Source organism: Sinocyclocheilus rhinocerous, unplaced genomic scaffold (assembly GCF_001515625.1).
Source record: "Sinocyclocheilus rhinocerous isolate Xijiao unplaced genomic scaffold, SAMN03320098_v1.1 scaffold397, whole genome shotgun sequence".
NCBI lineage: Eukaryota > Metazoa > Chordata > Actinopteri > Cypriniformes > Cyprinidae > Sinocyclocheilus > Sinocyclocheilus rhinocerous.
This window is the reverse complement of record NW_015663491.1, coordinates 611,243-639,207: the sequence shown is the minus strand read 5'-3', so window position 1 is coordinate 639,207 and position 27,965 is coordinate 611,243. Positions and strand designations below refer to the sequence as shown.

The 27,965-nt window shown below is 39.6% G+C and overlaps 1 protein-coding gene across 10 annotated transcripts in view; it reads right to left on the bottom strand.

The window, feature by feature from the left end:
* LOC107728845 (protein furry homolog) overlaps positions 1-27,965 on the bottom strand; it is a 69,395-nt gene that overhangs the window by 4,368 nt on the left and 37,062 nt on the right. For 6 of the 10 annotated variants that reach the window (XM_016539130.1, XM_016539131.1, XM_016539122.1 and 3 more), the window contains 48 exons: positions 27,300-27,403; positions 27,006-27,114; positions 26,787-26,873; positions 26,344-26,515; positions 26,110-26,242; positions 25,783-25,890; positions 25,455-25,689; positions 25,143-25,328; positions 24,167-24,253; positions 23,709-23,968; positions 23,371-23,560; positions 23,165-23,289; positions 22,195-22,252; positions 21,960-22,051; positions 21,607-21,779; positions 20,467-20,627; positions 19,772-19,882; positions 19,232-19,386; positions 19,032-19,131; positions 18,656-18,827; positions 18,162-18,418; positions 17,722-17,868; positions 17,473-17,641; positions 15,879-15,969; positions 15,562-15,644; positions 14,269-14,419; positions 13,237-13,340; positions 10,911-11,096; positions 9,693-9,894; positions 9,025-9,176; positions 8,719-8,906; positions 8,460-8,554; positions 7,589-8,202; positions 6,922-7,019; positions 6,311-6,487; positions 6,060-6,200; positions 5,779-5,961; positions 4,151-4,315; positions 3,911-3,985; positions 3,492-3,659; positions 2,855-2,863; positions 2,124-2,321; positions 1,814-1,960; positions 1,121-1,281; positions 823-1,033; positions 560-709; positions 340-438; positions 31-114 (listed from right to left, as the gene is read on the bottom strand). In XM_016539130.1, coding sequence (XP_016394616.1) covers positions 31-114; positions 340-438; positions 560-709; positions 823-1,033; positions 1,121-1,281; positions 1,814-1,960; positions 2,124-2,321; positions 2,855-2,863; positions 3,492-3,659; positions 3,911-3,985; positions 4,151-4,315; positions 5,779-5,961; positions 6,060-6,200; positions 6,311-6,487; positions 6,922-7,019; positions 7,589-8,202; positions 8,460-8,554; positions 8,719-8,906; positions 9,025-9,176; positions 9,693-9,894; positions 10,911-11,096; positions 13,237-13,340; positions 14,269-14,419; positions 15,562-15,644; positions 15,879-15,969; positions 17,473-17,641; positions 17,722-17,868; positions 18,162-18,418; positions 18,656-18,827; positions 19,032-19,131; positions 19,232-19,386; positions 19,772-19,882; positions 20,467-20,627; positions 21,607-21,779; positions 21,960-22,051; positions 22,195-22,252; positions 23,165-23,289; positions 23,371-23,560; positions 23,709-23,968; positions 24,167-24,253; positions 25,143-25,328; positions 25,455-25,689; positions 25,783-25,890; positions 26,110-26,242; positions 26,344-26,515; positions 26,787-26,873; positions 27,006-27,114; positions 27,300-27,403 — 7,323 coding nt within the window. The remainder of the gene's footprint in view (positions 1-30; positions 115-339; positions 439-559; positions 710-822; positions 1,034-1,120; positions 1,282-1,813; positions 1,961-2,123; positions 2,322-2,854; positions 2,864-3,491; positions 3,660-3,910; positions 3,986-4,150; positions 4,316-5,778; positions 5,962-6,059; positions 6,201-6,310; positions 6,488-6,921; positions 7,020-7,588; positions 8,203-8,459; positions 8,555-8,718; positions 8,907-9,024; positions 9,177-9,692; positions 9,895-10,910; positions 11,097-13,236; positions 13,341-14,268; positions 14,420-15,561; positions 15,645-15,878; positions 15,970-17,472; positions 17,642-17,721; positions 17,869-18,161; positions 18,419-18,655; positions 18,828-19,031; positions 19,132-19,231; positions 19,387-19,771; positions 19,883-20,466; positions 20,628-21,606; positions 21,780-21,959; positions 22,052-22,194; positions 22,253-23,164; positions 23,290-23,370; positions 23,561-23,708; positions 23,969-24,166; positions 24,254-25,142; positions 25,329-25,454; positions 25,690-25,782; positions 25,891-26,109; positions 26,243-26,343; positions 26,516-26,786; positions 26,874-27,005; positions 27,115-27,299; positions 27,404-27,965) is intronic. The other 4 variants (XM_016539127.1, XM_016539132.1, XM_016539125.1 and 1 more) reach the window with 3 other exon arrangements.

Genomic DNA, 27,965 nt, shown 5'->3' with positions numbered 1-27,965 from the left:
ATTTTTAAGGGCATATACAGCTATTTTCACCTTCTCCTCAGAGTCTCCAGGCTGACAAGTGATCACACCATCATCAGGATACCTTGGAAATGTGGCCTTACAGTTGTGCAACCACTGTTGAAAGAGAAGAGCAGATGATACGAGTATGATACCTCTTTCAGTGCAAGATGATTGAATGGTTTGCCTGTTTTTCTCTCCATCCTGCGAGTCTGATCACTTAAAGAAGTATTGGCACACCTCTAGTAAGTCGCATGATTGGAGGTCTTAATTCTGTAGCAGCTCTATATAGCAGCTTCCACTGCTTCTGTATGAGAAGCTTAGCAGGCTAGAATGACTTACTGAGACGACAGCTTCCTCCCGGGTGTTATATGTGTCCAGATACTCCTGCAGCTCAAGAACACTGAACTTCATCTTCTCTAGAAGCCCATAAGAAACAATCTACAAGAGGCCAGACAAAACCTAGCATAAAAATTACTTTCTGACTGCTTATTCATAACTATTATTTAGGTTAGGTCCCTGAGGCATGGCTTTATGTAATCAACTTTGAATGTCAACTTACCGTTTCTGCGTCTACATACAGCGTGGGACAGTCTGAGCATAAGGCCAACATCTCAGATGACTGCACAAATTTTGACCCAGTTCCCCTCAGGCCGTCTCCAAGGTAACTGGCAGCATCGCTGGTCAGGGAGCAGAATTTATTCTGGATGTTCTGTAGATAAAAATACATTTTAACAATGCTAAAACCTACTTTTGGACCTCTAAATAGCTAATATGAATAGAAATTTTCAAAAAGGACTGTGTACATATAAAGGGTGATTTTACCTGAAACATTGTGGAGAAGATGTGGAAGGTGTAGACAGCGCAAGACCCATCTGTATCACACAACAGCTGGTTAATGTGACTCCGCCAGGCTTCTTCGGCATCGTCACACACCGTGGGCTGAAATGCTGCCAGGATGGCAGAGAAAAAGGGGGACGGTGGAGGAGGAAAGCCCAGCTCATCCAGATCATCTCGGTCCTCCCCAAAATGGTAGCTATTGAAACCGGAAGAAAGGGGGTTACCCTTCAATAACCATGCCAGTTAACAGTCTAATGATATAAAACTGTACTGATGTGTTCACCTGGGCAGGGAGTTTGGGTTCTGGTTGATTCCAGCCCGGTTTTGTTCTGCAGGAAGGTCCAGATTAGTGCTAGAGCCACAGTCAAACCTCATTGGCAGCTCATTCACACCGAATGGCAGGTCATCCTCTTGGACATTTGACTCCTCGTCTTCTGGTAAAACCTATGAAGATAAGATCACTGGTGAGCTTCTTTCCTCAATGTGTTTGTTCTTATTGTTGCAGACTCCATACTAGAGGTCAACTCAAAAGATGAGAAATTCTTTACAGTAAAAGAGTTAAGAGAGGCAAGAGAGAGAGACAGTCAAGTGGTCCTCAGTGTTGTCAGAAGTGACACGATGACTTTGCCAACTGGCGATTGGCTCTTTTATTGAGAAGGTGGGACATATTCCACCATATTGCACATTATATTTTCTCTTATTCATAAGTAATAGGAGTGCAATGTATTTGTATAGTCTTTATTCAATATACACTCATTATAACACATTAATGTATATGTAAAAATAATTTATCGTTATTCAATATTGTGTGACCCTAACTGAATGTGAGGCGTCACATTTGCAAATTTAAAGTAGTCACAAACATGCCAGTAATAGTTATAAACTGCATGATGAAGTAGATCTAGGTTCTATGTTTGGTTTTATTTGCACCCTTGCAGAATAAGTTTTAATGAGCTTAATGTAATTTTAAACATACGGGCGGCATGATGTGGTCATCTGGTAGTGATGTTCCCAAGCAAGGTGTAGCAGCATTAAGAGAATTTGGGTCAGCTGATGTGGTGTCGTAGGAAGTGGACAGAGAGTCTGTATGATTGGTGTCCTCTGAGGGGGAGAGGTTCATGGTCTGAAATCAGAAAATGCCCAGTTTTAGAAAACTACTATCAAGCTAAAACTGATAGAACAGGTGGGTAGGTAGTTTGGCAGATAGATAGATAGACAGACAGACAGACAGACAGACAGACAGATAGATAGATAGATAGATAGATAGATAGATAGATAGAACATACCAGTTGAGAATGGGAGAGGCTTTGGCTGGTGGAATTGGACTCTTCCTCAGAGGAGTCATCTGAGTCATGTTGGGGGTCGTGTAGGCCAATGCAGGGGGTGATGTCAGAGTGCTGGCTCTCCTCCAGGAGCTCAGTCAGATCTGTGCTGTCCAGAGAGCGCCGGCGCACTCCCCAGTTAAAGTTATCCATACTCTCACCCTATTAAAACAAACACACACAACTGATTTAACAGCTGTATCCTCTAGCATGAGTTGGGGAGGGTCTACTAACATACTTTTAATTAATCATGCAAAAATTAACAACACATGCAAACATATAATAAATACAAGAGACCAATATCTGAAAATGTTTCTGACTTTGCAAAAAAAAAAAAAGTAAATTCCTAAATTCCTTTGTAGTCTAGGGGAAGCTTAGCAAAACACAACACAAAAAGAAAGCTGCTAGATCCTAGACCTGAAAAAAGTATTTAAAACAATCTGAACTGAATTCTAATAGTAATCTAGCTGAAGTAGTGAGGAATGATTTACTGTGAAACAAAAATGCTGCAATGAGATGCTGCTAACATGCAGTTCTACAGTATGTAATCTGACATCCATATATTAAACATAAAAAAAACAACTAATCTATTAAGCCACAGCAGCCTATGACAGATGAGAGCCTACACGAATGACACAGGTATGGAAACATGATCTCAGCCATCCTCTGCAACATGCTAACACAGCTGTTCTTACCTGCAGCTCCTACGGCAGCACAGGAGAGAAAGAGAGAGAGTGTTAGCCACACAGTGAGAAAGACCAGAGGAAAAGCAATGGGCACATTAGTCAGGCAGTCTCTGATCAGCTAAAGTGTTATCTCATTATCCAGAGAGAACATGAATTAAATAACTGAAAGAATAAGGAAAGAAAGAAGGGACAGGAACTTTTTGTTAGTAGGGACAGGAATTTTTAATTTAATTCAATGATTCTAGCTTCAGTACTGATTCCACTTAACAATTTGATTAAAAAAATAGTGGAACCAAATTTATTTACATGACATCCAATTACATTAACCAAAATAAATTTTAAAGGAAAAGGAAGGAATCAGTTCTTAGTTTGCAAATGTATTTGTTAGAGACATAAAGCCTACAGAGATAGTCAAGTATTTAGAAATCAACATTTTAACAGTTCTTCAGTAGTATATATAAGATAGTTCAAAAGAACAGCATATATTTGAAATAGAAATCCTTATAAATGTTGTGATTGTCCCTTTTGATCATGTTAACACATCCATGCTGAACAGAAGTATCAATTTCTTTACTGAATGAAACAGATTTGTAATATAAAAATTCCAAATGTGTGTGAAACAAAAACAATCAGATTTTCTACTCGCCTCTCCATCTTCCAGCTCTACATCCAGGAAGTCAAAGTCCCTGAAGACTCTGAACTGCTGCTCTGATGTGGTATCATCCAGAGTGTCCTCCCGGGTCCCATCCTCAGAGGACACCTGACTGGGCTGATGCTCCATGAGGTCCAGATCTCCACAGGATGAGAAGATCACCTGAGACAAACAAACATGACAGTGGAGTCAGCATGGAGTCTGGGTATGCAAAGAAAGTATCATGCAACGGTCCAATTACTATAATGCCTTGTAAGACTTAGACTTGTCTTTTATTTGTTATGGCATTAGATGCACAGTAATTAGGGTTTTTATTAATATAATATAATCACAGATTTAATCTATTATTCCTGCAGTCTATGAGACCAAAGTGATAAGTGGCATATAAAGCAACAGTGACAGTGAGGCCTTACAGATGGATTCTTGGTGAGGCCAACTTCCTGTCCGCAGAGTGATAGAACATTCACTAGCTTCTCTCTTGTTCGCTTCTGTTAAACAAAAGGAAAATACCAGTTGAAAAGCAGACTCTGATTTAATGTAATCAGGAACAAAGAGGAAGCTAAAATACACCGTTTAAAGCAGCACAAGAGAATGAAATTAAGTTTCCCTCCTTTGTACCTTGACTAATATGAACAGCATGAAATGTTTGTCACCTGTGATGATTGTGGCCGTTTCCAGCTGACTGGCACCAAGACGGTGTTTGAATTGGACCCTGAAGAGGTAGAGGATGTGCTACGGGTCACTGGGATCGCGCGGGCTTTCCCATCTCTCCCTCCTGATCCCTGCAGGTCATCATATCTGCGGCCAATAACTGGCGTCTGGACACAAACACATACATGCACACAATACATATATAACTCATTTAAAAACATATTTTACAATATAGACTGAACATAGACACGTAAACCCCTACACAAATATGAGCACTCCAGCACAACAACAGGCTCTGAGCAGTTTGTAGACACTCATAGACTCACTCTACCCATGGGTCACAGCCTTCCTGTAGATAAACAAGCATGTGTGGAAAAACAGCCTAATTGCTGAACTCCTTATCATTGTGCACATGCTACATCTGGACAGGATATCACTACTTTCATCAGGGTGGACCAGAGGCAAGGACTCAATTCTAGGAACTGAGGGTTTCCTGTAGTAGTGCATACAGCCACAAGAGGGCAATCATACACAAAGTTGGCTGCAAGGAGGTCTTTGTTATACCTGGAGAAAGCAGCACTTCTGGTAGTTCCTGCACCAGCTGAATGCAAATGGATATCATTCTCCAGTTACTATTAACTTTAGATCAAACTAAGATTGTTTTAGGTTTTACGTTCATTAATTTATTCAGTATTCAAACCATAGACTGTAAAAAAACATGGACATAGTGTCCGTGGCTGTTGCCATCTTGGCTGCGCGTCACTCCCGGATAATCGAAAATGGGCAAAAAGGCGGGACGTGGGTGGTGACAGCAGTGGCAATCCACCTGTCACTCAAGTGGCCATGCCCTTAATTATGCAGAACTTTAAGGCTTAATATAGTTTAAACGGATGAGTTATAAAAAAATTCACCCCCCTTCACAGTTGTCATGAAGGGCAAAATTAGCGATATAGACCAAAACCACTTTTTGTACCAGACTGTAAACATATTTTTTCTGCTGTAAAGTTGGGCATTTTAACATGGGGAGTCTATGGGACTGACTCCCTTTTGGAGCCAGTCTCTAGCGATCAGTCGATGAATTGCATTTTAAGTCACTTTCGTGTTGGTTTCAAGAGAAAGACTGGAAGGTTGCCGCTTGATTCAAACATCACACGAAAAGTAGTCACTTTTTCTTAACTTGCTCTATAAGGACATCACATCCTTTTGTTTATTAGGTTGCAGTTAAAACCCTCAGAGAGGCAGGATCTCAACCAAACTTTATTCAGAGCGGTTATTAATCACAAATGCAGTCAAAATACATCTCCCCAAACTTCCGTTGACTATTATCCCCATTTCTCCATCTGAAAGCAAGCTGAGAACCTGAGTGCCTTCCCTTTGGTCTAAAATGTACCAAAAACAAAGGAAAAGAGTCAGCGCCCTTCATGGGATCTGATAACCAATGCATGTTCAAAAACAACAACACGGCCACAACCTGAAGAGGTGAATGAGTCAGAGAACCTGTGGTGTATAATCTAACTGAAAACTGATATTTTCAAAAATATTTACGTTGTTTTTGCCTACAACAAAGACAAAAAAGCATGCATGTGAATAACTGAACAACAAAATGTATTGTGTGCACTGTGTAAAGTACCTCAGATATGTCAAAATGGAATTCCAGTGTCTTTCCTGGCAGGGCTTTAGATGAGCCATCCCACATCATACGGCTAACCTCCAGGTGTGCTAAGTCACCATGGGCATAGGATGGCAGGGATAGGCTGGCAGAACGGGAAACAACCAGCTTCAAGATGTTCAGAGCTTCCTTCCAGTGAACCGTCTAGAGGACACACACATATTGGTATAAAAAATGAGACTGAAATTCTTACAAATGACCAGATGAATCCTAAATCAAGTGGTTCAACAGAAAGATCTCACCTGTACAAATTTCTCGATGGTCTTTAGCACCTCTACATTGAAAGGTTTGACCTGAATTCCTGCCAAATCCATGTGGCTCAGCAGACTGTAGATGATCTGCAGCAGGGGCTGTTGCATGCTGGGTAATCCTTTATCTAGCAACTATGAAGAGAGCTGGTATTAAATGGGTGCTCTTCACATATTATATCAGCTGCAGCATATCTATAATTTTGTGGCTTATATTTGGACATTTAAGCTTTAGGACAGCTCACCTCAGCCATATATGTCACCAGACTGAGTGTGATGTCCGAAAAGGCCTCATGCAGGTAGCGGCAGACCACATTAACCCACGAGAAGGGGTCTCTGGTGTAAGAACGAGTCTTATATAGAGTCATTACATGAGCTAGGTGAGAAAGTTTAGTGTTCTTGTCTTTCTCCTCCAGACACACCTAGAAAGCACACCAGAAACAGTCATATTAACAGTCATAAATTACATATAGTAGCTATTTAAACCTTTGGGAACTCATTAAATAATTTTATACTTATATGGTGTAATATTAATTATTTATTGTGGTCAGTTGTGTCACTATATACAGTTAGATATGTGTGCTGCTACTACTGACCAGCATTTTGTTGATCTAAATAAGGCTGCAGAAATATGGACACTAGCTGAGATTTTATTGTAAATACATGCATGCTGTGAGTCAGCTGTCTTGTTAAATACCTAATAAGTCTAGAAAAAAACACTATTGAAGTTGGATATAATACAGGATTAGGTGTTGAGAACGAGCCAAGTTGGTCTTCACATTCAGGTGTAAATGTCAATGAAGTGCAGGGTGTGTTTCATAATAGGAGTGTGTAGAGAAATGGAGGCTGGGCAGACCTGTGCGATCCTCTCAGCGCTTTCTTTACAAAACTGCGTAGGGCTACTGAAGTGTTGCACCAAGTGAGGCAGCAGACAAAGCACGTTCAGAGGAAAACCTGAGCAGGCAGAGAATAAAACATGAAAAGAAGTGAAAGGAATGCAGCTAAATATCACAGACATTTCAAAGTAAAACAATGTAAAAGCATATCAGGTTGAGCAGCCTTCACTCTTATAGATTAAAGACACATTTGAATAGCAAGATTTTAAAACAAAAGTAAGGTTTGATTTTAGGCTTTGGTTTAGTGTAATAAAATAGTGTATCAACATCTTGTTTTCTGTTGACGGAACACTAGAATCAACTCTTCAGTCTTGCTTCAGTATGCAAATAGCTACAGGCAAGTAGACCGGTCAGGTTTTTTTTACAACAAAAAAGACAACTTATGGTAACAAAGAAACCATTAACTTAAAAAAAAGGCTTACGGACACAAAAGCTACCAACAAAACATGACATGACTCTGAATGCTCAAGCCAGCCTAGTTTAAACACACAGTTTGTACACTGACAAAGTCTACAAAGAGACAGGAGTAGTAAGCAAGTACTGTTTTTGTCACTGCTTTTGAGTCATTTAGTCACATTAGACCCGTGTAAACAGGTTTTAAAATTGTGCCAATACCATTCTACCCACCTACAGACTGCGATGTGTCCACTACTGGCACTCGTGAAACAGGTGTAAGCTGACAGAACAGCTGAAGCGTAAGATCATTTGTGGCCGGAGAAGTGAATCCCTTCAGGAGCAGCTGTTGCAGCCCGGAAAAGCCACTCCACCTCAGCTGGGCCTGGAGCTTCTCTAGTCTCTCCCTGTTCTCCTGCAGATCCAACGGAACCCGTGCCAGCAGTTTGTGAACTAGCCTCAATGACATCTGGTATTCGAATTCAAAGTCCGACTCCATGAGTGACACCGCCACCCAGAAGACGGTGGCGAGCAGGTTGGCGGGGTGACTGGAGTGGGAGGGGTCGGTGATGACACTTGTGTCAGCGCGGGTAGAGTTGGAGGATGTACTGCGGGCCGATCGGGCGAGACCTTGTTGGGTACAGGCTTGGATGCGGTCCAGCGTGGCACTGCGAGGAGGGTTGGAGGATGAGTTTTCCCCGCTTTCGCCAAACTTCTTAGGGACGGAGTAACTGCGCTGGTGCCTGTTCCGCTCGTTAGTGCCACCCTCTTGGTGCAGGTTCAGCTGCCCTGTGCTCTTACGGTTTGGGTTGAGCTTCCCGCTCACCAGGAAGTCTGGAGAGGAATCTCTGTACATGGAAGAGACATTGCAGGTATGTTAAGAAAAACAAATGAATAATTTAATACTTTTTTCCATCCTGCTATATTGTTATTAATAATACCATTTTGAAAAAAATCTCTTATTCTTACCAAGGCAGTAAAACAGGAATATTGTGAAATATTATTACAATTTTCAAACTTTTGAACAGTAGTGTACCGTGGCTATAAAACATTTTAGGTTGAAATGGCAGGAAAACTACCATAATATACAGCATGTAATTCTCACCTCGTCAAAGCTGCCATAAGTTCACTGTTGTTCAGACATTCAGCTAAATTATCCACAACAGACTCCAGAGTGAGTAAAATCTCCATTACGTAACCCTGGAAGGCAAAAAGGTAAAAAATTATCGCAATAAGATTGAAACTAAGAATTATTTGACCACCAAATGCATTTAACCAATCGAGCTGAAGTATTCCAGAGAGCTATATAATTACAGCGTTTATTGCATGGATGTTTTTTAATACTCTTGCTGATGGATGCACACCTGTACTTCATCCCCATGTTCCCCCACAACCTCCACCAGCCGTGAGAGCAGGTCGGACACTGCGTGGGCAGAGAGGGGTTGTCTCAGGGCGCGGAAGATCTGGAACGAGCGCCCGGCATAATGGCGGGAGGAGCTGCAGAGGGCCGTCTGCAAAGCAACGTCACTCAGTTGATGCTCTAGATGGAAATCTGACACATGACACTTATCAGTCGCTTATCAAACAACCACTGTTCCAATATAATGTATAGGGGATATTACATTCTGTAAATATGACACATAAATGCACTAACAATGTTTGGTAATTACCTGATTTGGACTCCTTGAACACAGAAACCACATGCCGCAGGAAGTTGGTGAGCTGCTCAGTGCTCTTAGAGTTGGGATTCTTTGGCATGATGTCTTCATGGCACCAAAGCGGTCCGTAAGCCCTGAGTAAGGACAGGACAGTACTCCATGCACTGTACCACCACCACCACCACCAAAATCACAAATACATAAACTATTGCTCTCTAAATGGCTGATTTAATGACTCTGGGAAATGCCCAATAGTTTTGCTGGGGAAAAAATGGAAACAATATATGTTTCGTGATATTTATCAAAATTGCCTGTGTGTGAATTTCAAATGTGAAATAAATAAAATAAAATTTTAAATAAATTAATAATTAAAAAAAACTAATTTAAGTAATTAAAATATTAAAAGAATAATAATTAATAATAAATGATGGCATAATTATTTAGAATTTTATTTAAAAATAAAAAATATTTCGATCTTTGGCCACTAGGGGATGTGTGAGCTTATGAATATTTGATAGTTGAGGCACCATCCATTTTGTCTTGTCATCCTGATAATCATATTTATGCATTCTAGATTAGTGTCTTATGTGCCTGAAAAAAACCCTCCCATTTGAGTTTCAATCTATTTTCATCCACATATATCGAAACAACTGCTAAAAATCTGTATCTTTGCCACACACCTGGTGGTGAGGAACTCAATGAGCTTGTTGGTTTTCTCATCTGATTCTGTGGAGGACTCGTCCAGCTCCTCCAGGTCAGCTGTGATTTGTGGCAGGTTTCCGATGCTTCCTCCCAGGCTCACACTAGAGGAGGTGGAGGACGAGCTTAGTCCGGAATCCGCCACTGGTGATGTCTGCCACTCCCGCAGAAAGTCGAACCCCCCTGTTCAGACGAGAGTGTGGTTTAGGTATGCAATGCATGCAGGTTATAACCAAGCAAAACTATAAACATTTAAAAATATATATATATATTATTATTGTGTCTGCGACCTGCTTTTTAAAATGAGCCTTTTCGCTATTTTGAATTCGTCTTCGCAGCATGTCTGTACAATCATAATATGAACCACACTTATCTAAAAAAAAACATCTAAAAAATGTGATTTGTATTCCAACCTTTAATTTTAAGCAGTGACTTTTCACATGTGTATCTACTCCGGTATCAGTAAACAAGGAAACAGAAGCATCAGTGACACGCAGCATAAAAGATTAAATGCCAGAAAAATCTCAGTCATAATGCAAAATGGGACTTGGCATAGTGTTTGGCCTAATTACCTCAGTCTCTTCTATAGTGAGAAAGACAAACAGCTGCCAAAAATACTTTGAATTCTACGCCAAAGAGAGTTAAATCCTAACCCTTGGGCTTTAGCTTCAGAATAGTTACCTACTTCCTCATTTGTAAATTTAAGCTGTGTTGAAAATGTAGGTGTCTTCTCTTTGCTGCAGGTGATGTGACAAAATGAGGTCAGATGAGTTTAATGCAAAGTCTCTCTGGTTTTTTTTGTGCATTTATCTTGCTGTTCAAGTTGGCATGACTGTAATGTTCTTACAGTCGTTGTACTTAAAACAGTTCTTACAGTTGTTGTACTTAAAACAAGGAATTGTGGGTAAAGACCGTACCCAGAGGAAATTTTTACAGGTTGCTCTCCATATATCACGATTGATTTGAGTGTTCACTTTGTCTTAAATGTTTTTCCTGCAGACTTTTGTATCTTGGCATATCTGAGCACAATTTGAAACTTTACTGTGATTTTGGTTTTTATGGGAAATAAAACAAAACTTCTAGCAAGAAACTGGAATTCTTTTTGCGCAATGAAATAAATAAACAGTCTATGTTTATTTCTGTCAGTTGTTGGTGTCTTTTTGTGTCATGTTGGATTCTGGGTAGAGAAATTATTGTACCTGTGTAGAGGTATTCAGGCTGGTAGCTGGATTTAACGGTGAGCGTCTTGTTGTCGCCAATCTCTCTGGTTAGTAAAAGGACAGAGGCGATGACCTGGAAGTTGTTGTTGCAGGAGAGGGCGATGAGGAGATGCAGGAGTAACCTCTTGCTGTGCTCAAATACCTCTGGCCGGTAATGATCCAAACCTGAGAGGACAGAGATGCACAGGTAAATGAACTGAACTGATTTGAGCTGAATAGAAAAGAAGTCAATGAAGTGGACAGGAATGAACAACATTCTGAACCTGAACTAAATTACTTTCAAAGGGTGTTCCCACTGTTGTACAGTTGCATAACGCGGATAATGCATCATGTATAATACATTCCAAGGAGAAGCACAGAACACAAAATATGGCTCTGTGCAACAATGCATACTTGTAATAGAGTGCAATTGTTCAGGACATTTTTTTGCAAACATTTAAATTGTACAAATTTTCAGACTTGCCATGAGCACAGAAATTATATGTTGTTATTTGTGATTTGAAGTTCATTAAATATGATGCTTAATTGACCCTTGGCAAAAACCTGCCCCCCCTTAGTTACTGTTGCTACGTCCGACAAGCTATGCTGCTCTCACGCCACACATCATGTTCTCACGCAGTGAAAAAAACATCACGGAGCAAAGAGGAAACTGACAACGCACCGACAGAAAAGACTTTTGGTTACTTCTGGTATGAAACAAATTCCCAGCAGGCATACAACGTCATAAGACGTTGATATTTGGTAAAATTTTGGTTGCGACGTCGGGTGACCAAAATTCAATATCAATTCAACGTCTAATGTCAATGTTAATTTGATGTCCAATACCGACGGCAGCTGACGTTGATATTTATTGTTTTTAGGTTGTGTAACCAAAATCCAACGTTAAGTCAATGTCAAATTGGCGTCAAATACTGACGTCAACCTGGTTTTCATTCTCAACCAAAATGCAACATCTGTCTGACGTCATGTCCAACGTCAACCTGACGTTATTTTGACGTCCTGTGCCTGCTGGGAAAGTCTCAGCTTTCAAATGTTGTCATTTTTTAATGAAATTACAACAATATATACCATTTTGTGGCTCTTTACTGTGCTTACATCAGTCTCTTCTATAGTGAGAAAGACAAACAGCTGCCAAAAATACTTTTAATTCTATGCCAAAGAGAGTTAAATCCTCACCCTTGGGCTTTAGCTTCATAATTGTTACCTACTTCCTCATTTGTGGGAAAGTCTCAGCTTTCAAATGTTGTCATTTTTTAATGAAATTACAACAATATATACCATTTTGTGGCTCTTTACTGTGCCGTGACAGATCGCTGTAGTGCCTCAGTTCAAGCGGCACGTGAACCGATCATCTCTTCCTCTTTACTAGTTATAGCACGAAATAAACATGAATGAACATCAGATGGTATCGTTTCAACCTCGCAAAGATGTCAATACACCATTTTTCAAGTTCACGACATGGATACACTCTCCTGACTGGTTTGTTAGTTGGACAAAATGGCAGATTCTGCATTATGATTGGTCAGATCGCCTGTCAAACAAACTCCCTGCGAAGGGTGAATGAATTACTGATCAAGAACTACACTAACCACAGCCCTGCAGAGAATTCCACTGATGGAGTTATCATAGGAATAAAAGAATCATAAAATAGCAACTGCCCACTCCCACAATGCATCTATAAATATCTGAATACTATAAATCAATATTTTAATTTGTTTTCATATTATTTATTAAATACAAGTTTCAAATATTTTTCATTTCAAATCAAAGTTTGTAGTGTTGTGATCCATTACTGAGCTTACAAATCTTTTTTTAAGGAAAAACAAAGGGCATTGAAAAAGTGAACAGTCACTGTTATGCTCTATATTTCTGGCCGAAAAACAAAATATCACAGGTGTGCCAAAAGACATAAAGAGGATCATGTTGTGGGCGAGAGGTGCTGACGACATCAAGAGTCTGAGAGAGATAAGCCATGAGTAGATGGCATTTTGCCAGCCCCCTCTTTCTTTCCTTCTCCTCCTCGTTTTCCATCACACACATTTTTCACATTTCTGGCATTGTTGTGCTGTGTTATTCAGACAGACTGCTGGGGTGAATTACGGTGGAGAATGCGGGCACTATATACAGTAGACCAGACCAAAGATGTGAGTGCGTTCTCACGGAGAGAAATCCAAACATAAACTCCCTCATATCTTTTAGCTAAAAAAGGTACAGTCTAGATCAGGGGGTTCTCCACATTTTAATAACACTGAAAAAAGTGAGATAAAAAGATGAGGTGAGAAAGAGAAAATAAAAGAGTTCTTACCTAGGAAGAGAGCATGAAGAAGCAGCGGCAGGTGTAGCGCCCAGTCTTCTCTGACGCTGTGGTCCACCACCATCTCCGTCATGAAGATCACAGCTATGTTACACCTGCCGGCACACACATGTAACAAGAATAGTGTTACATACTTAACCTGATTGGTTGCAGCATCCACTGAAAGATGTACATATATAATAAGACAGGGAACTGTGGCCTAGTGCTCATGTGGATGATGCAAGTTCGAATCTGGCATGCAACATTTCACAATCTTGATTGGATCTCTTCTGTCCATTATTTCCCATCCTCCTTTTGCTATTTTATCTATCAAAATGGCAAAAAAGTCTAAAATGAAGGCATACAGGGTCAAGCCCAGCTGTGACTGTGAATCACCTAATTAAATTCAAGATCCATTAAATTACCGACTGGTATAGACAGATGGCTCTTCATTTGGCTTGCGCATATCCAGACAGAAAACAAAGAGGGGAGTTTACTTTTAGCAGGTATTCCTGTTATGCTATTCTGCTCATATTTTCAATAACTCATGAGTTTTGATGAATATCCGACTCTTCAGGTGTCAGTGCGAGTCTGCACAGATCTGATGAACTTGACAGATATTTTATAAAAATCCCAAATATGTTGTTGCACCATCCTTTGATGCATGCCTGACCGTCTGTACCTCCCTCCTGAAAAATCATTGAACGTCAGGAGGATGCTGGTAAGAACTTTTGTCATGGTAACGGAACAACAGCTCCTCTCTTGTAAACAAAACAGAGTTGTGGGCAACTGCTGTAAAATGCTAGAGCAAACTAACACAAGTGGGTTTTATGGGATTGGCTTAATAAAATCCATTCGCTGCACATGAACAAAAGCAACTGTGTAAGGATGAGTTTATGATGTAAATCCATGTACGTCTGTGTAAATGTTTTGAGAGTAGGAGGGTTGGACATTTAAGACCTTTCATAAATCTCCATTCTCATTCAGTCTGACTTCATTAAAATGCAAAGGAAGACAAAAGCATAAGTAAGGCTCGGCTGGTACCTGTGAAGGGGTCCCCGTGGGGTGATGGTCTCGGGCAGGTAGTCCACCAACGGGGCCCAACAGCCTCCGTTCACAGGCATGGGAAGAGGCTGAGGTCTGTTACTCTCCAATACACTGATCAACCAGGCAGCATACGGAGGTAAAGGGTCATCTGTTAACACACACAATAGGAGTCAAAACTCAGCTGGGCATTACAGTAAAACAGAGTTACTAGGACACCAACGTGAACAGGGTAACCAAAATACCATACCAAATACCATAATTGAATAAATTGGCATTAAATATTGACTCCAGAAAGTAGAAATAGACCAGAGTGATACAAGATATGTGAAACCGGCACAGTTATGTAGGACACAATGGTAAAAAAATACACAGAATGCTATGACTGACCAATCACAATCAAGTATTCCAGAAAGCTTTATAATTAGAAACATTTTGAAATGTGTCTATAGTGTTACATACAATTTAACATCAAATTAGTCGAATCATCTGTATCTGAGTTTCTATAACCAAAATAAATCAGGAAATATTTCTAAAATTTTCTTGAAATGTCCACTATCATAAAGTATTATATGTTATTTAATCTTTATATTAATCTACAAAATTAATAATTCTAAATAAACTGATGATTTTGAATAAAAATGATTAATGCATTAAAATTAAATAATAAATTAATGCATTTTAATTAATTATTCATTTAAATTAAAGAGGAATTTCACTCTGTCACTTCATATTACCATCTGGTGCGATGAGTCGATTCAGAGCGCATCATGCAATTAACTTATCATTCATCTCCATTAGAGCTGCCATCTTGCCACTCGGCCATCAGCTGTCATGGCAGGTATGTAGGCAGGACAAAAGCTGGCAGCTCCCACACCCAAAACTCACAAATACGCGTGCGTGCACAACTAGTTGACATGCACATGCATGAGAGAATACACAGACAAAGGCATATATCATGACCTTAATTTCAGTACCGAATTCCTTAATACGGAGACGCAATGCTCTAGTGAGCATGTATTATTGGTATATACAGTATGCACCAAAAGGTAAGTCACATGTACAGTTGTCAGCTGTTAGAAATTTAAAGCTGTAAAACAATGAGTGTAAATGTATCCTTAGTCATATGTGTCAGTGTGTGGATTGAAAGCTGTGAACCATCTGTTGCTCTGTTCTGGTAATCTGGGGGATTACTGACTGTAACTTATAAAGTCTGGAGTGTCACACACGGCTCTGTGAACCGTAAAGTTGTCCATAACTACATCCATAATACAGGTCAGATGAAGAACTTACTCTTCTCCTCATCGTAAGAACCTCCTGAGCTGTTGCTGTAGCGTGATTCCAGGCGGTTATGAGCCCGGGCTGCATTGCTTAACCTGGGAAAATGTGTGCACAAAATACATGTTAGGGAACATAAAATGCACATGCATATTGACATAACATGTATTAATTGGCTGTTCAGTAGCTGCCTACTTAGTATATATGTGGTGGATGAGAACTTACAGCCCATGTGTTTTGGAGAATTTAGTGTATTAAAATAATTAGATTTTTTTTTCAGTCTTTTTCTTTATTTTTTTAAGGAAATCAAAGTTACATGAAGAAAGATCTACCTGTCTTCATTCTCTCTGACCATCTTTGCCTCATCTGTCTCCTGGAAGTTTTCTTGCCCGGCCACTACCGTATTGCTGCTAGATGTTGTGCCTTTGCAAACAAACAAAAAACTGAATATTTAACTATTATTAGGTCAGAACTAGGGATGCACCGATACCACTTTTTCCAGTACTCGCCCGATACCGATACTTTTATTTTTGGTACTTGCCGATACCGAGTACCGATACCGGTATTTTTAAAGTTACCAATACATTTTTAAAATAATGGGTACAGAAATGAAAATAATATGTATAATGTTAGTTGGTTAACGTCATTTAGCAAATAGATACAGTCAAACCTAAATTTATTTCATTTTTATTTTTTTTGCTCTATGGTACATCATTTTTAATTTAATGGCATTAGAGCTGCTCCATTGCAGTGGCTCAGTACTGTAATCACGCATTTTGCTGTAATAACGCAGGGAACCACTCGCTATAAATCGATATTTTCAGAAACATAAGGCGCGTTTTTTTCCATCTGAAACGTGCTGCGATTTATATTCTAAAGCGACTCATATAATGCAGAAACACTCATGAAGCAAGCAAAACATGCGCAACGCGCGCACGCATTTGTATTGTGCAGAATGAGAGGGACAAGTACAGTACAGCCTAGCGCATTTCACACTGGCTGATAGTTTCACTTTCGCCATAAAGTCGTGTCATGCTTAAGGTTGAAAATAAATTATGTTTATAGCAAATGCCCCTATACATTTTTTTTTATATTTACGATTTAGTTTTAATCCAAATTATGCGTCTGCTAAGTGAGCGAACATAAAAAAAGATCACGCAACAGAAGTGCGTTCTCTCTCTCTCTCTCTCTCTCTCTCTCTCTCCCTCTCTCTCTCCTTACCGTTAATTAACTTGTGCATTGGTTTACTCACTTGTTTTTGACATCCAACCGAACTACAAACAGTGATGTCTGTGAGAAAGGGATATTCGTTCGACAAGCTCGCGCATCTGCGCCGCCGCACGCTCAATCCACTCAGCGTGTTTTGCTTATCAGCTCGCGTACGTCACCTATACAGGCATTAATACTGAATGTTTAACATTATATTAATTGCATACATATACTTCGTAGACATCCTTAATATCTAATAACTCCATTCTGCTGTTTGTTGTTCTGTTGTCGGTGTATCTTTGTCTGAATATGACACTGATCACATGCTGTGGTATCGGCCTTTGGTATCGGGGCATTTTAACGAGTACGAGTACGAGTACAGGAGCTCAGTATCGGGCCCCATCCCTAGTCAGAACCATACATTGGGTTATAAAATTCAAAGCATTCAATACAGCTCAACCCAGGGTTCTGCAATGGAATGGACCAAAGCCAAAGAACTGTCACTGCTAAACTGAGCTAGTACTACATTTATAAGCGACTATATGTTAATTTGCATACTGAATTATGTATTAATTGAATTACTGCTTTGAATAATTTACAGATTATAGATCTTCTCTTCTGAAAAATCTTACATTTATTAAGAAATACATTTCTTCTGACATTGCATTGAAAATAAAAAAAAAAGCTGCCAAACCCCCCAAGGGATATGTGCCTCACCTGAAGCCACAACAGAGGTTTTGTTGCTGGCAACAAAGCGGTAAAACGGTGGGTTGTCACAGTGTAGGACCACTGGGTTTACCGGGTCTGTCTGCTGAAGCTCAAAGAGCAGCTCCTCCATGGTCTGAATGGTGTTGTTTCGACACAGATATATCACCACTTTCTTAATCTAAAAACAGTTCGAAACAAATTTAGTCCATTATAAACATATAATGATTAAAAGAGTGTCCATATGTGTGTTTTCCTTACATAAGGCAGCAGTGTAGTGTCACTGCTGACTCCACACAAGCTTATGAGGAACTGCAGCGTTATTCTCAGGTTGTTACTCCACTTGTCATTGGCCACAATAGCATTCCAGGCATTCTCCATCTCAGGACCTGGGACTTCATCTCCATACTGATGGAAAACCACACAAAAACAACATTTTAGTTGATTGCCGAATCTTCAAAGAGGTCATTTTCAACACTTTCATTGCACTGTATTATAGCATTGTGTAATGTAAGGCAATAATTCTTGCCATAAACGTCATAAATAATCATAATTTAGTCTTCCTCTCCTCCTCATCCTCTTTGCAGTCTGGTAGATTCAACTGAGATATTAAAGATATCTACAGTAATTTGAGCCTTTTTCACTTGGATGGGTTGAGTCATTACCACAACTGGCTATTTACACAATGCAGTGCCTCTCACCTTTGCGGTCATGAACATGAGGTTGTTTAGGACCAGTGAGGTGGCCTGCAGAGAGCCCCAACCGTTGCCTTTGAGCCTGTGGGTGATTCCCAGGTTGTCAGACTGCTCACGAGCCTCTTCCTCTGGAGTGCACGGGCTGGAGGTCGGGGGAAGCAGTCCTGTATCAACCAGCTCTATATTGTTCAGCCACGGCAGCAGGTAGGTCAGCATGATCTGTCTGCCGTTAGGGTGAGTGGTGGAGAACCTCTGGCTGACCTCTGCATGTGTGAAATGATTGCGGATAAAAAAATTAGTGGGCAGGTTTAGTGCAAGGTCAAAAGTTGAGCTGCAGAACAATAACAGAGCACGTTCAACCAGGCCCATTCTTTTGCATGTAGGTGTTGATTTGCTTTTGGTGGAGCAACAGTTTGGTGACGCATCCAAACATGTGGCTAAGAGCTATTCCTTGTAAAGCATGAGTAAGTGTGTCACAGACACAGACATGCACACCCTACCTGAGAAGAGTGGCAGGGTGAGTTCAGGATACATGCAGGCCAGCTGATTTGAGAGCTGGAAGAGAGAGACGCTGTATAGTGGCGGTAAAGGACCATGTGTGCCATACAGGATATTTCCTGATTTCTGCCCCACAATCCTCTTTGAGTAAACGGACAACTTGGACTCTAGAACCTGCATGACACAGAAAAAAAATTTGAAAAAAATATTTTAGAGCAAGCAATGTATTTATTTATTTATTTTTGGAGGGAAAACTTGTATATACATTACTTTCTAACACTTATAAAAACATGCATAAATAAATCTTTCAGCCATAGAAAATACAAGAAAGGCAAGTAAAAATCTGAACAACTGATTGAAAAAAAATGCATCAGGTACCTGCATGAGCTGCATGGATATCTCGTAAATCTCTCTGCTTGTGTCAGATGACTTAAACAACACCAGATTCAAAAGGGTCACGATGTCACACGGATAATTCCTGAAAAGTAAGAACAAAACACAAATTTAAAAAAATGTATGATCTGCTTTCTGAAAATGTCATTAAAGGTGACCATGGCAATGAGGAAGGCTCCAATTACCTGCTACCACACACAGTAGCAATAGCTTTGAAGCACCCTGAAGCGAGCTGGTATGATCCAGTGAAGCAGCGATCCACAGCCCAGTTAAAAAGATTCACCTGATCTGGGTTCAGTTCCAGGAGCAAGATAACAACCTCACAGCCCAGCCGATGCACCTGCAGCCCAGGGCGGTGATATAAACGTGAGTGTTTAAATTTGTGCTTTTCACATAATCAAAGCAGAATTAAAGTTATTCCAATGTGCTAGTCATTAATTTAAACTTTAATTGCAAACCTAAACAAACCAGATAAAACTCATTTAAATGGTTGACAACACAGAATCAATAAAGTCAATAAAGCAGAAAAGCAAATAAAACAAAATGTGCTCACAGGCCAGTCCTGACAGGCTTGTTGGTTAAGTTTTAATGACAGGTATTAGACCTGATAAAAAGCAGCTATAAAATTTAAACAGGAAGCCTGTTCAGCATCAACAGGTTAAGACAAAGACTACAGCTGACACAGGAACCGTTCCAAAAATAAAAAGGAGCAAGTGAATGCTTACCCGGAGATCATGGCAGGCTAAGATATTGTCCAGCCACTTGTACAGGTATCCGTCTGTAGAAAGGCCCACGTTATCGAACACAGGGCCACAGCATAATACCGCTGACATAGCCTGACAACAAACCATGTACACAAAGAAACAAAGCATTACATCAAAGAAAATCTCATAACAGAGCTCAATGGTTTGGAGCATGTGGACAAACCACAGTTCCGACAGGAATAAGACTTTAAAATGAATCTTCATCATGAGACTGAAATTACACACTGCTTTTAAACTTAACACACAAGGTACTTCTTTCTAACAGGCCTGATCCATTGTGACACACACAGAATAGGCTTTTCACACCTTCCACTAAAAAAAAAAAGGTCAGAGCATCTGGTACTGCCAAGTGCATGCCTTTTTGGACAAAGAGTGTGTAGAGAGCTTGGAGAATTTTCCGCAAGACACCCGCCAGTTTTTAATTGAGCATACAGGTACTTTCCAGATTGAATTTCAAATGTTTTCACTTTAGTACTGCTAACATGACTGTATCTTTTCTTCCTTCAAGTGACATGAGCCAAAGAGACAAATGGCACCGAACAAATTCTAAACTTCCTCTTTCTTTAATTACAAGATATGTCTATCTATATGCCAAGTATGAGAAAATAAAGTCTCGTTTTATAAAATGCCTTGCCAGATTTTTAATCCAGGTTTACCTTCAAAGCGCAGTACTGGTAGCGTGTGATCTGATGGTTGCGATCACTATAGCGGTCCAAAGGTGTGAACATGACACTGAAGGGTCCGGCCCACTGGCTGAAGAGAATGAAGAGGTGATGCCTCAAGCTCTGCTGGGGGAACAATAACCGCCTGTTGTGGACTAAAGAGAAAAACACCAATGAAACTTGAGGAAAATTTTTTAATATCTCTGCTCTCAGCTTGGTACAGTGTAAAACATGTTTGGTCAGGCAACTTAAAATAAAAAAATTAACTGTTATTGTTCAACATTACAGTTTAAAAGTTTGGGTTGGTAAGATTTTTTAAGCTTTTAAAAGAAGTTTCTTATGCCAACCAAATCTACATTCAATTTAAAGAAAATTGTGAAATATTATTACAATTTAAAATAACTGTTTTATATATGTCACATAATGCTTCAGAAATCATCTTAATATGCTGATTTGGTACTTTTTAAATAATTTTAATATATACAGTATGTAACACTTTTATGAAAACTGATACTTTTTTTCTGTTGATGAATAGAAAGTTCAAAAGAGCATAATTTATTTGAAATAAAACTCTTTTTTGACATTATAAATGTCTTTACTGTCACTTTTGAGTTTGTCATATTTATTCATAAAAAATACCAATCTCATTTTTTCAGTATGTTAACATTAAACAGCCCTACCTCACAACCATCTTTTGATTTGAGAGCTAGCTGTGATGCAGGGCTTCTGGTGGGCTTATGTAGGCTGCTTGTGTGTCAGAGGGGATGTTGTGCTTTGCTGGTCTGAGGGTTTTCTTGGTCAGTCAGCATGTATTAATCAGAGCCAGAACGGTTCTATTCGTAGCTCTGCTCCTGGGCCTTTAATAAGTGACTCATTCAGTGTTAGAGCCTACTGAGCCTTTGAAAAGGCAGCTTGTTTGGATAACCTTAGACACCAAGACCCATGTATCAATGGCTCTATTATATCAGCTAAAATATCTGACCCACTCTCATTATGGTCTTTGGTATTATGGAGTATATTTGGGAGTATTTCCAGTATTTATTGTACACTGGGAAAGATATTTGAGATGCTAATGCTAATTTTTAAATCCTAAAAGAGATAAGGGATATTCAAAATAATGGCTCCGTGCATTACTTGGAACACACTGGATGAGGTTTGCCACCATTCCACTGAAATGAGCTCTCATGTCTTTCAAAATGTCCAGCTCTTTGTCATTCTCTGCTTCTAAGAGCATCCGTGTCAGATCGACATACTCCAGGAAAAGGGCTCCTAGAGCCAGGGAATCTCGTTCCAACGCCCCATTGGTACTGCAGAGAAGAAAACAGATGCACAAGGGATTTTTACAAGACTTTCCCTTTCCCTTTTTAATTTAACAGAGGTCAAAGACCTGCTTTGTTGTGAAATAAGATCAGTTTAGAAAGGTAAACCCAGGATTTGACTATTTAAGTCCACAAAACTGGCCTGGTGGGGAGAGTGGACAAGTTCACCTGTCACTGATGACCCCTGAGTCAGCAAGAAGCTCAAAGATACGCAGCAGCTGCAGCCGGAGCAGATCTCTCCGCTCTCTACGCTTCTTATTCTACAGAGACAGAAAGAAAGAACAACACAGAGAGAGTCAATTTACATCTAATGTGCATGAGCACTGCCACTGCACTATGGACCATTACGTTATTTGTGCGGTTTCCAACGTTTCCAAAGAGCTGCATTAGACAGAGCTCTCACCTCAGGTCTCCTCTCCAGAGCTTCTTTCATTAGAGGATGGAGTTCTTCCACCAGCTCCCTAATCAAACACACATGTATGAAACAGTCATGAGAAATCCGCAGAATGAAAGCAACATAAATATTTCCATAAATATGTTTTTGACTCCAAAGCCTGGTGGGAATATGGCTTTATTATGCAGTGTGCTGCTATGAATTCATAACTGACATAATAAGTCAAAATTAAAATCAGTATGTCTAGGGTTGAAAAACCTTTAAGTTACATTAAATAGTTTGTGCTCAGTGTTATTCTAGTATTTTTATACAATGCTATAGTATTTATTAATATTTTTAATTAGCTTTTATTTTTATATTTTCTGTAATTTTAATTTAGTTAATATTTATTTTTAGCGTACCTTAGTCATTTTAGTAGTTTATGTTAAACTTATCTATTTTTAGGTAGTTGCCAGGGCAACATTTCCAATTTCATTGAATTCTAACATTCTAATAGTTCAAATAGTTTTTTAAATTCTATGATTCTAATAGCTTTTCATCTAATATTTATATTTTGTTTCACCTGCATTCAAATGACTGAAAACATTTTTTAATAGTTCTAGATTTAGTTAACAATAACAACACTGCCTTTGCTTCAGTGAACTACTAGTAGAGTCTTGCGGAATCTGTAGATATCTGTCCACTTCTAAATAACGGCACACATCAGAATGGAATGACAGTCATCTCTGCTATTTTGTTTGACACACACATTACTTGCTGCTCTTTTCATTTGCTGTTCTCAAACACATATTTTTCATAGCTTCCTCACTGTGTGTGGCAAAAGACCAGAGCAGTTTCCTGAGTTCTTTGATATATTTGATGTAAAACTGCCCTGGTTTAAGAAATAACCCTATGAAAACTATGAAAATCTGGTTTTGGACACAAATATGCTAAATAGTACACTGGGTTCAGAAAGAAGCTTCTTTATTAAAAACAATACCTGAACACAAGGGAATTTGTTCGTCCAAAGCCAAGGACTAGAGACTCAGTGATCTCTAAACTCTCCGATCTCATGAGAGGAACCAGCTGTTTCAGGAGCCACGCCACTGATGGTGTGCCTATCACCTGATCATAAACACATACATGTTCTCATGACATCACAGTTCTTTCATTTTCCAAATCATGACTGCTATGGGTGTAATGTACCTTGTTGTCATACGTGACACTGCCATCAGGTGTGGTAGCCATGATTTCAGGTGTAGAGGCTCTCAGGTGACCTGGACTCATGATACTAGGTTTGGCAACACCGAGGCACAATATCAGGTAATTCCTCCACAGCGTCACATAGCCATCGGCTGGACCAGGCGTGCTGGTCTTTTTGGCATAAACGGGACTGCTGTGGGTGGGACCAGAGAAAGGGGCTCAAAAATAATTTCTACTGGGGACATGAATGTCTATTCTTTAAACAATTTTTTCTGACAGCACTCGTGCTAAAAATCATCAAAACGGCAAGTTTTAAGAGTAAAGATAATGTAAATACTCACTTTGGGTCAACTAGCGGCATAAGCAGCTGTAGACGTGTGAATGCATAGGGCCAGGCGTAGCTGAGCGCGGTGGAGCAGTGCTTAGGGAGGTGATCCGGCCTAAGGAAGCTATAGAGGCAGAGCACCCAGGGGTCCTTCACAGACTGAGCGAAGATCCATACGTGAGACGGGCTCTTTACATCATAGTGGCTGTTTACCAAGCGTGCGTTCCACTCTACCAGCCACTGCAGGTCCACGTGATGATTCATGGGCAGGGTGGCCTTCACAGAACACAGATTTTAATAGCTGAACTTGAGCAAGCATGCATGAGTGTTATGAAACATTTGTTGACCGCGTTCTATAAAAGCCTTGTGGCACAAATCAATTTTATGCAAGTAGAGGTCAATACTGAGAACGACACATAAACATATGGATATACAAACAGAAACACATCCGCTGGGGTAATGAGAAATGCCTACAGAGTCAGAGACGGCCACATGGACGAAACTCTCCAGCACGCTGGGGGCCAGTTGGTCCATAACCTCGATCATGGATTTATCGTCATCCTGAGAGCAGAATCACATGACAGTCATGAGGCTCTTGTTGAATAATGTTTATGCTGCACTAACAGGTCTAGTACTGATTAGTATTATGTCTAAAATCAATCTACTTCATGTGTATGCATATTTAGGATGATTTCAACTGGTCACATGACATCAAATGCAATTCAATACATTCAGTCAATAAGCTTTAGTGCCAACCTAATGTTTGGTTATTATCTGTATGTTTGTCTGTAACTATAAAACTAATTTCTTTTATTTTCTATTTAATTCTCTTTTCCCTTTCAAACTATTGTTTTTATATTCAAATTATTTCTGTTCTATTTTACTTGTTATATTTCTGTTCTTGTCTACTCTATTTCATTTCTCTATTCTATTGTCATTTTCTATTCTATGCATATTCTATTCTATTATCTTTTTTCTATTCTATGCTATCTTTTTTGCTTCACTATTTTCTTTTTCTATTTTATCAGATTCTGTTATATCTTTTCTGTTCTTTTTTTATTCTATCATCTTTTTTCTAATCTGATTCTGTTTTGTTTTGTCTGTCTTATTCGTCTATGCTATCTTCTGTTCTGTTTCTTTTTTCTTTTTTACTACTTAGTCTTTTATTATTCTATCTGATTTTATTCTGTTCTGTTCCTTTCTCTTGTATTCTGTTGTGTCTTTTTTCTATTTTATGCTATCTTTATTTCTTTACTATATTGCCCTTTTCTGCAAGATTCTATTGTGTCTTTTTCTATTCTAACTGTTTTTATTATATTCTGTCTTTATCTATATTTTATTCTGCCTTGTTCTGTGTAATTCTGCTTTAATTAGTTGTTTGGTTTAATTACTTGGTTTTGTGTTGTGTTTTTCTGGCCTAATCTGCTAAAGTTCCAGCAGATTGTCTTACCTCGGCTTGTCCGATGGCTGTAAACAGGCAGCGTATCTCTCGGAGGACGGACACAGCCAGTTTGCGGGTGCTGGTCTGGCAGGAGCACAGCAGAAGCAGGGCCAGACCCTCCACAGCGTGCAGCACCGTGGAGTGAGGACTGCGCTCGGGCGGCAGTCTGGAGCTCCCGCTGCTGTGAGTTCCCATCTGAGGTCAACAAATATATACACATACACATGATCATGCCCACAACTGTTTACATTGGCTAAATAAGCACAGCCAGCAAAGAGAACATTTTCATGCAAAACGTCAAGTGGCACATAATGCTGATACCTCCGCCGAGCGTTTTCCAGGCGCCTGTATCGCCAGCCTCCACTGCGTCAGGAAATGCAGCAGCAGTTTAACAGACGAGTCCTGCAGGCCCTGCTGTGTGTCCTGCACTTCACGCAGCAGGAAGTTAGTGTATCCAAACAGCACGTCTTCTCGCCAGTCGGAGAAGTCTAGCAGCAGACTCTGCAGGGAATTCTGGGCAATGAGTCTGAGTTCATCATCCATGTGGACCGTCAGCCTGCAAAATGCAAAAAGAAAAACAATCAGTGACAATTATAGCTTTTTATTGCACGGTGCATTGTTTAGTCAAAGGGTGTGTGGTGAACCTCACCTGGCCAAGAGATCGATGAGCTCAATTTTGGACAGGCCATCTGGCAGGATACGGGGAATGGCCGCAACACACGTCCGGAACAAGTCAATCTTTGGTTTTCTCTCACCCCTGACCCGAGAAAGAGAGGGGATGAGTTATGCAAAAGTAAACAATGTGAGAAACAAAAGGAAACAGGAAAAAGAGAGAATGTCAAACTGTCTAAACAGGGTGTGTGGGCTGGATGTGACTCATACAGTATGTTGTCTGGTTGTGAGCTTTCCCTTCACCCACTCATGTTACACTCAGAGGTAAATAATAGGTGGAGACAGGCCAGAAACAGCTGCTTACGTGATCATATCCTCAGGTTCCTTGTTAAGCATCTGGGCATTGGTGAGCATCATGCAGCGGCCCACCTCTTTGTCCAAGTGCCTCAGGATGTTATCAATGGCCTTCCTGACCTGGGAGTAATACAGTGCCATACCTGCAGGGAACGGCATAAACAATCCAGACTATAAAAAACTGTAAGATGCACAACAAACTCAAGCACACACAAGTAGGAGTTCGCAATATCAGTGGCCTGACCTATAAGTTTTGCTTCCTCCTCAGTTAGAGTTTTGCTGAGGTAGGTTTTTTTCTTCTTCAGAGTGTTCCCAGAAGGCAAAGTGGCCCCTGTGTTCGGCATGGGTGGTTCACCATCTTTCTGCTGCAGGTTATCGGCTATGACGAGGAATGCTCTCAGAGCAATGTTCATTCTCTGGACATACACCACACAGATATCAGAAAATAAACCAAATATGCATTTTCTCATGACAAGATCTCAACTCAGTCTACTGGGATGAATGCATTTGTATGAGTTTACTTTGCTATACAGACATTTTCCAACACTCAGCAAATCACATACTATTTTAATTCTATAATATTTTTTTTTTAGCATTTTAGGTAGAATTTATAATTAAGCTTCATGTAAAAACATTAGAACATTTGAAGCAAACATGTGGGGGTGTGTGTTTAAGAATAAACATTACCTCTGGATTTAAACTGAAAGCTTTGGCTGATTTTCCAACACTCAGCAGATCACATATTATTTCTTTCATTGCAAAATCCAGCCTTTCCTGTAGAAAGGAGAGAAACAAAGATGATATTACTGTGTGTTATATGAAAAAGCCATGACACAAAAACATAGATGTGTAGCTAATATTTTCTTAGATGCTTATCAGGTGTACAAAGGTGTGTGGGTGTCAAACCTGGGCAATGAACTGAATTATCTTGACAAATATGTTGAGCGGCATGTCTCTAGGAACGACGCTCCGTGAACCCTTAGGGAACAGCGTTGATATGATTGAGGTGAGGCGGCTGGAATGGATAAAAATATAAAAACGTCATCTTAACAGATGTCAATCATCAGAATCAACATCATCAAATCTTACTCTTCATCATCACTGGCAGTGTAATGCATTTGAAATATCCATTATATTTCTTACATTAGAAATATATTTCTTAAATTGTGGCTTGTATGTTTCTGATTTTCAGTATGCTACCTTTGTGTTGCAGTGTTGCTTTCACATTTGATTCGGATCATGTAGACCCACAGCAGCCGATAGAGAGATTCAAGTGCCACCCGGGCCATTTTATGGTCTTTGTTCTGAAAGAAGAGCACTTCGCTGTAATTTCCAGTTACGTTCCTGTGATGCATCTAATAAATTATGATCACCAAATATGTGCACTTTTTGAACGTCTGTATAATTTCCACTAATTCCATAATTTACATTATTTCAACAATAAAAAAGCTTCAAACAACAGATCAGCTTAAAAAAAGAAAGAAAAATTATATAAGAAATAAATATTTATATAAATTATAATAAATTAACATTTATATAAAATTATATGTAATAAATGGATTCATAATATATATTTTAACACATTTAATTGTATTGTTTTAAAGGGGTCATATGATGCTATTTCAAGTTTTCCTTTCTCTTTGGAGTGTTACAAGCTGTTCGTGGATAGATAAGATCCCTAAAGTTGCAAAGACAAAAGTCTCAAATTCAAAGAGATATTCTTTATAAAAGTTAAGACTCGTCCATGCCCTCCTAAAACATTCGTTTAAACACGCCCCCACATGTCTACGTCACGATGTGGGAAGATTTGCATAACAGCGCCCAAATGTTCACGCAAAGAAAGGCGGCGTAACTTTTATTCTCGCT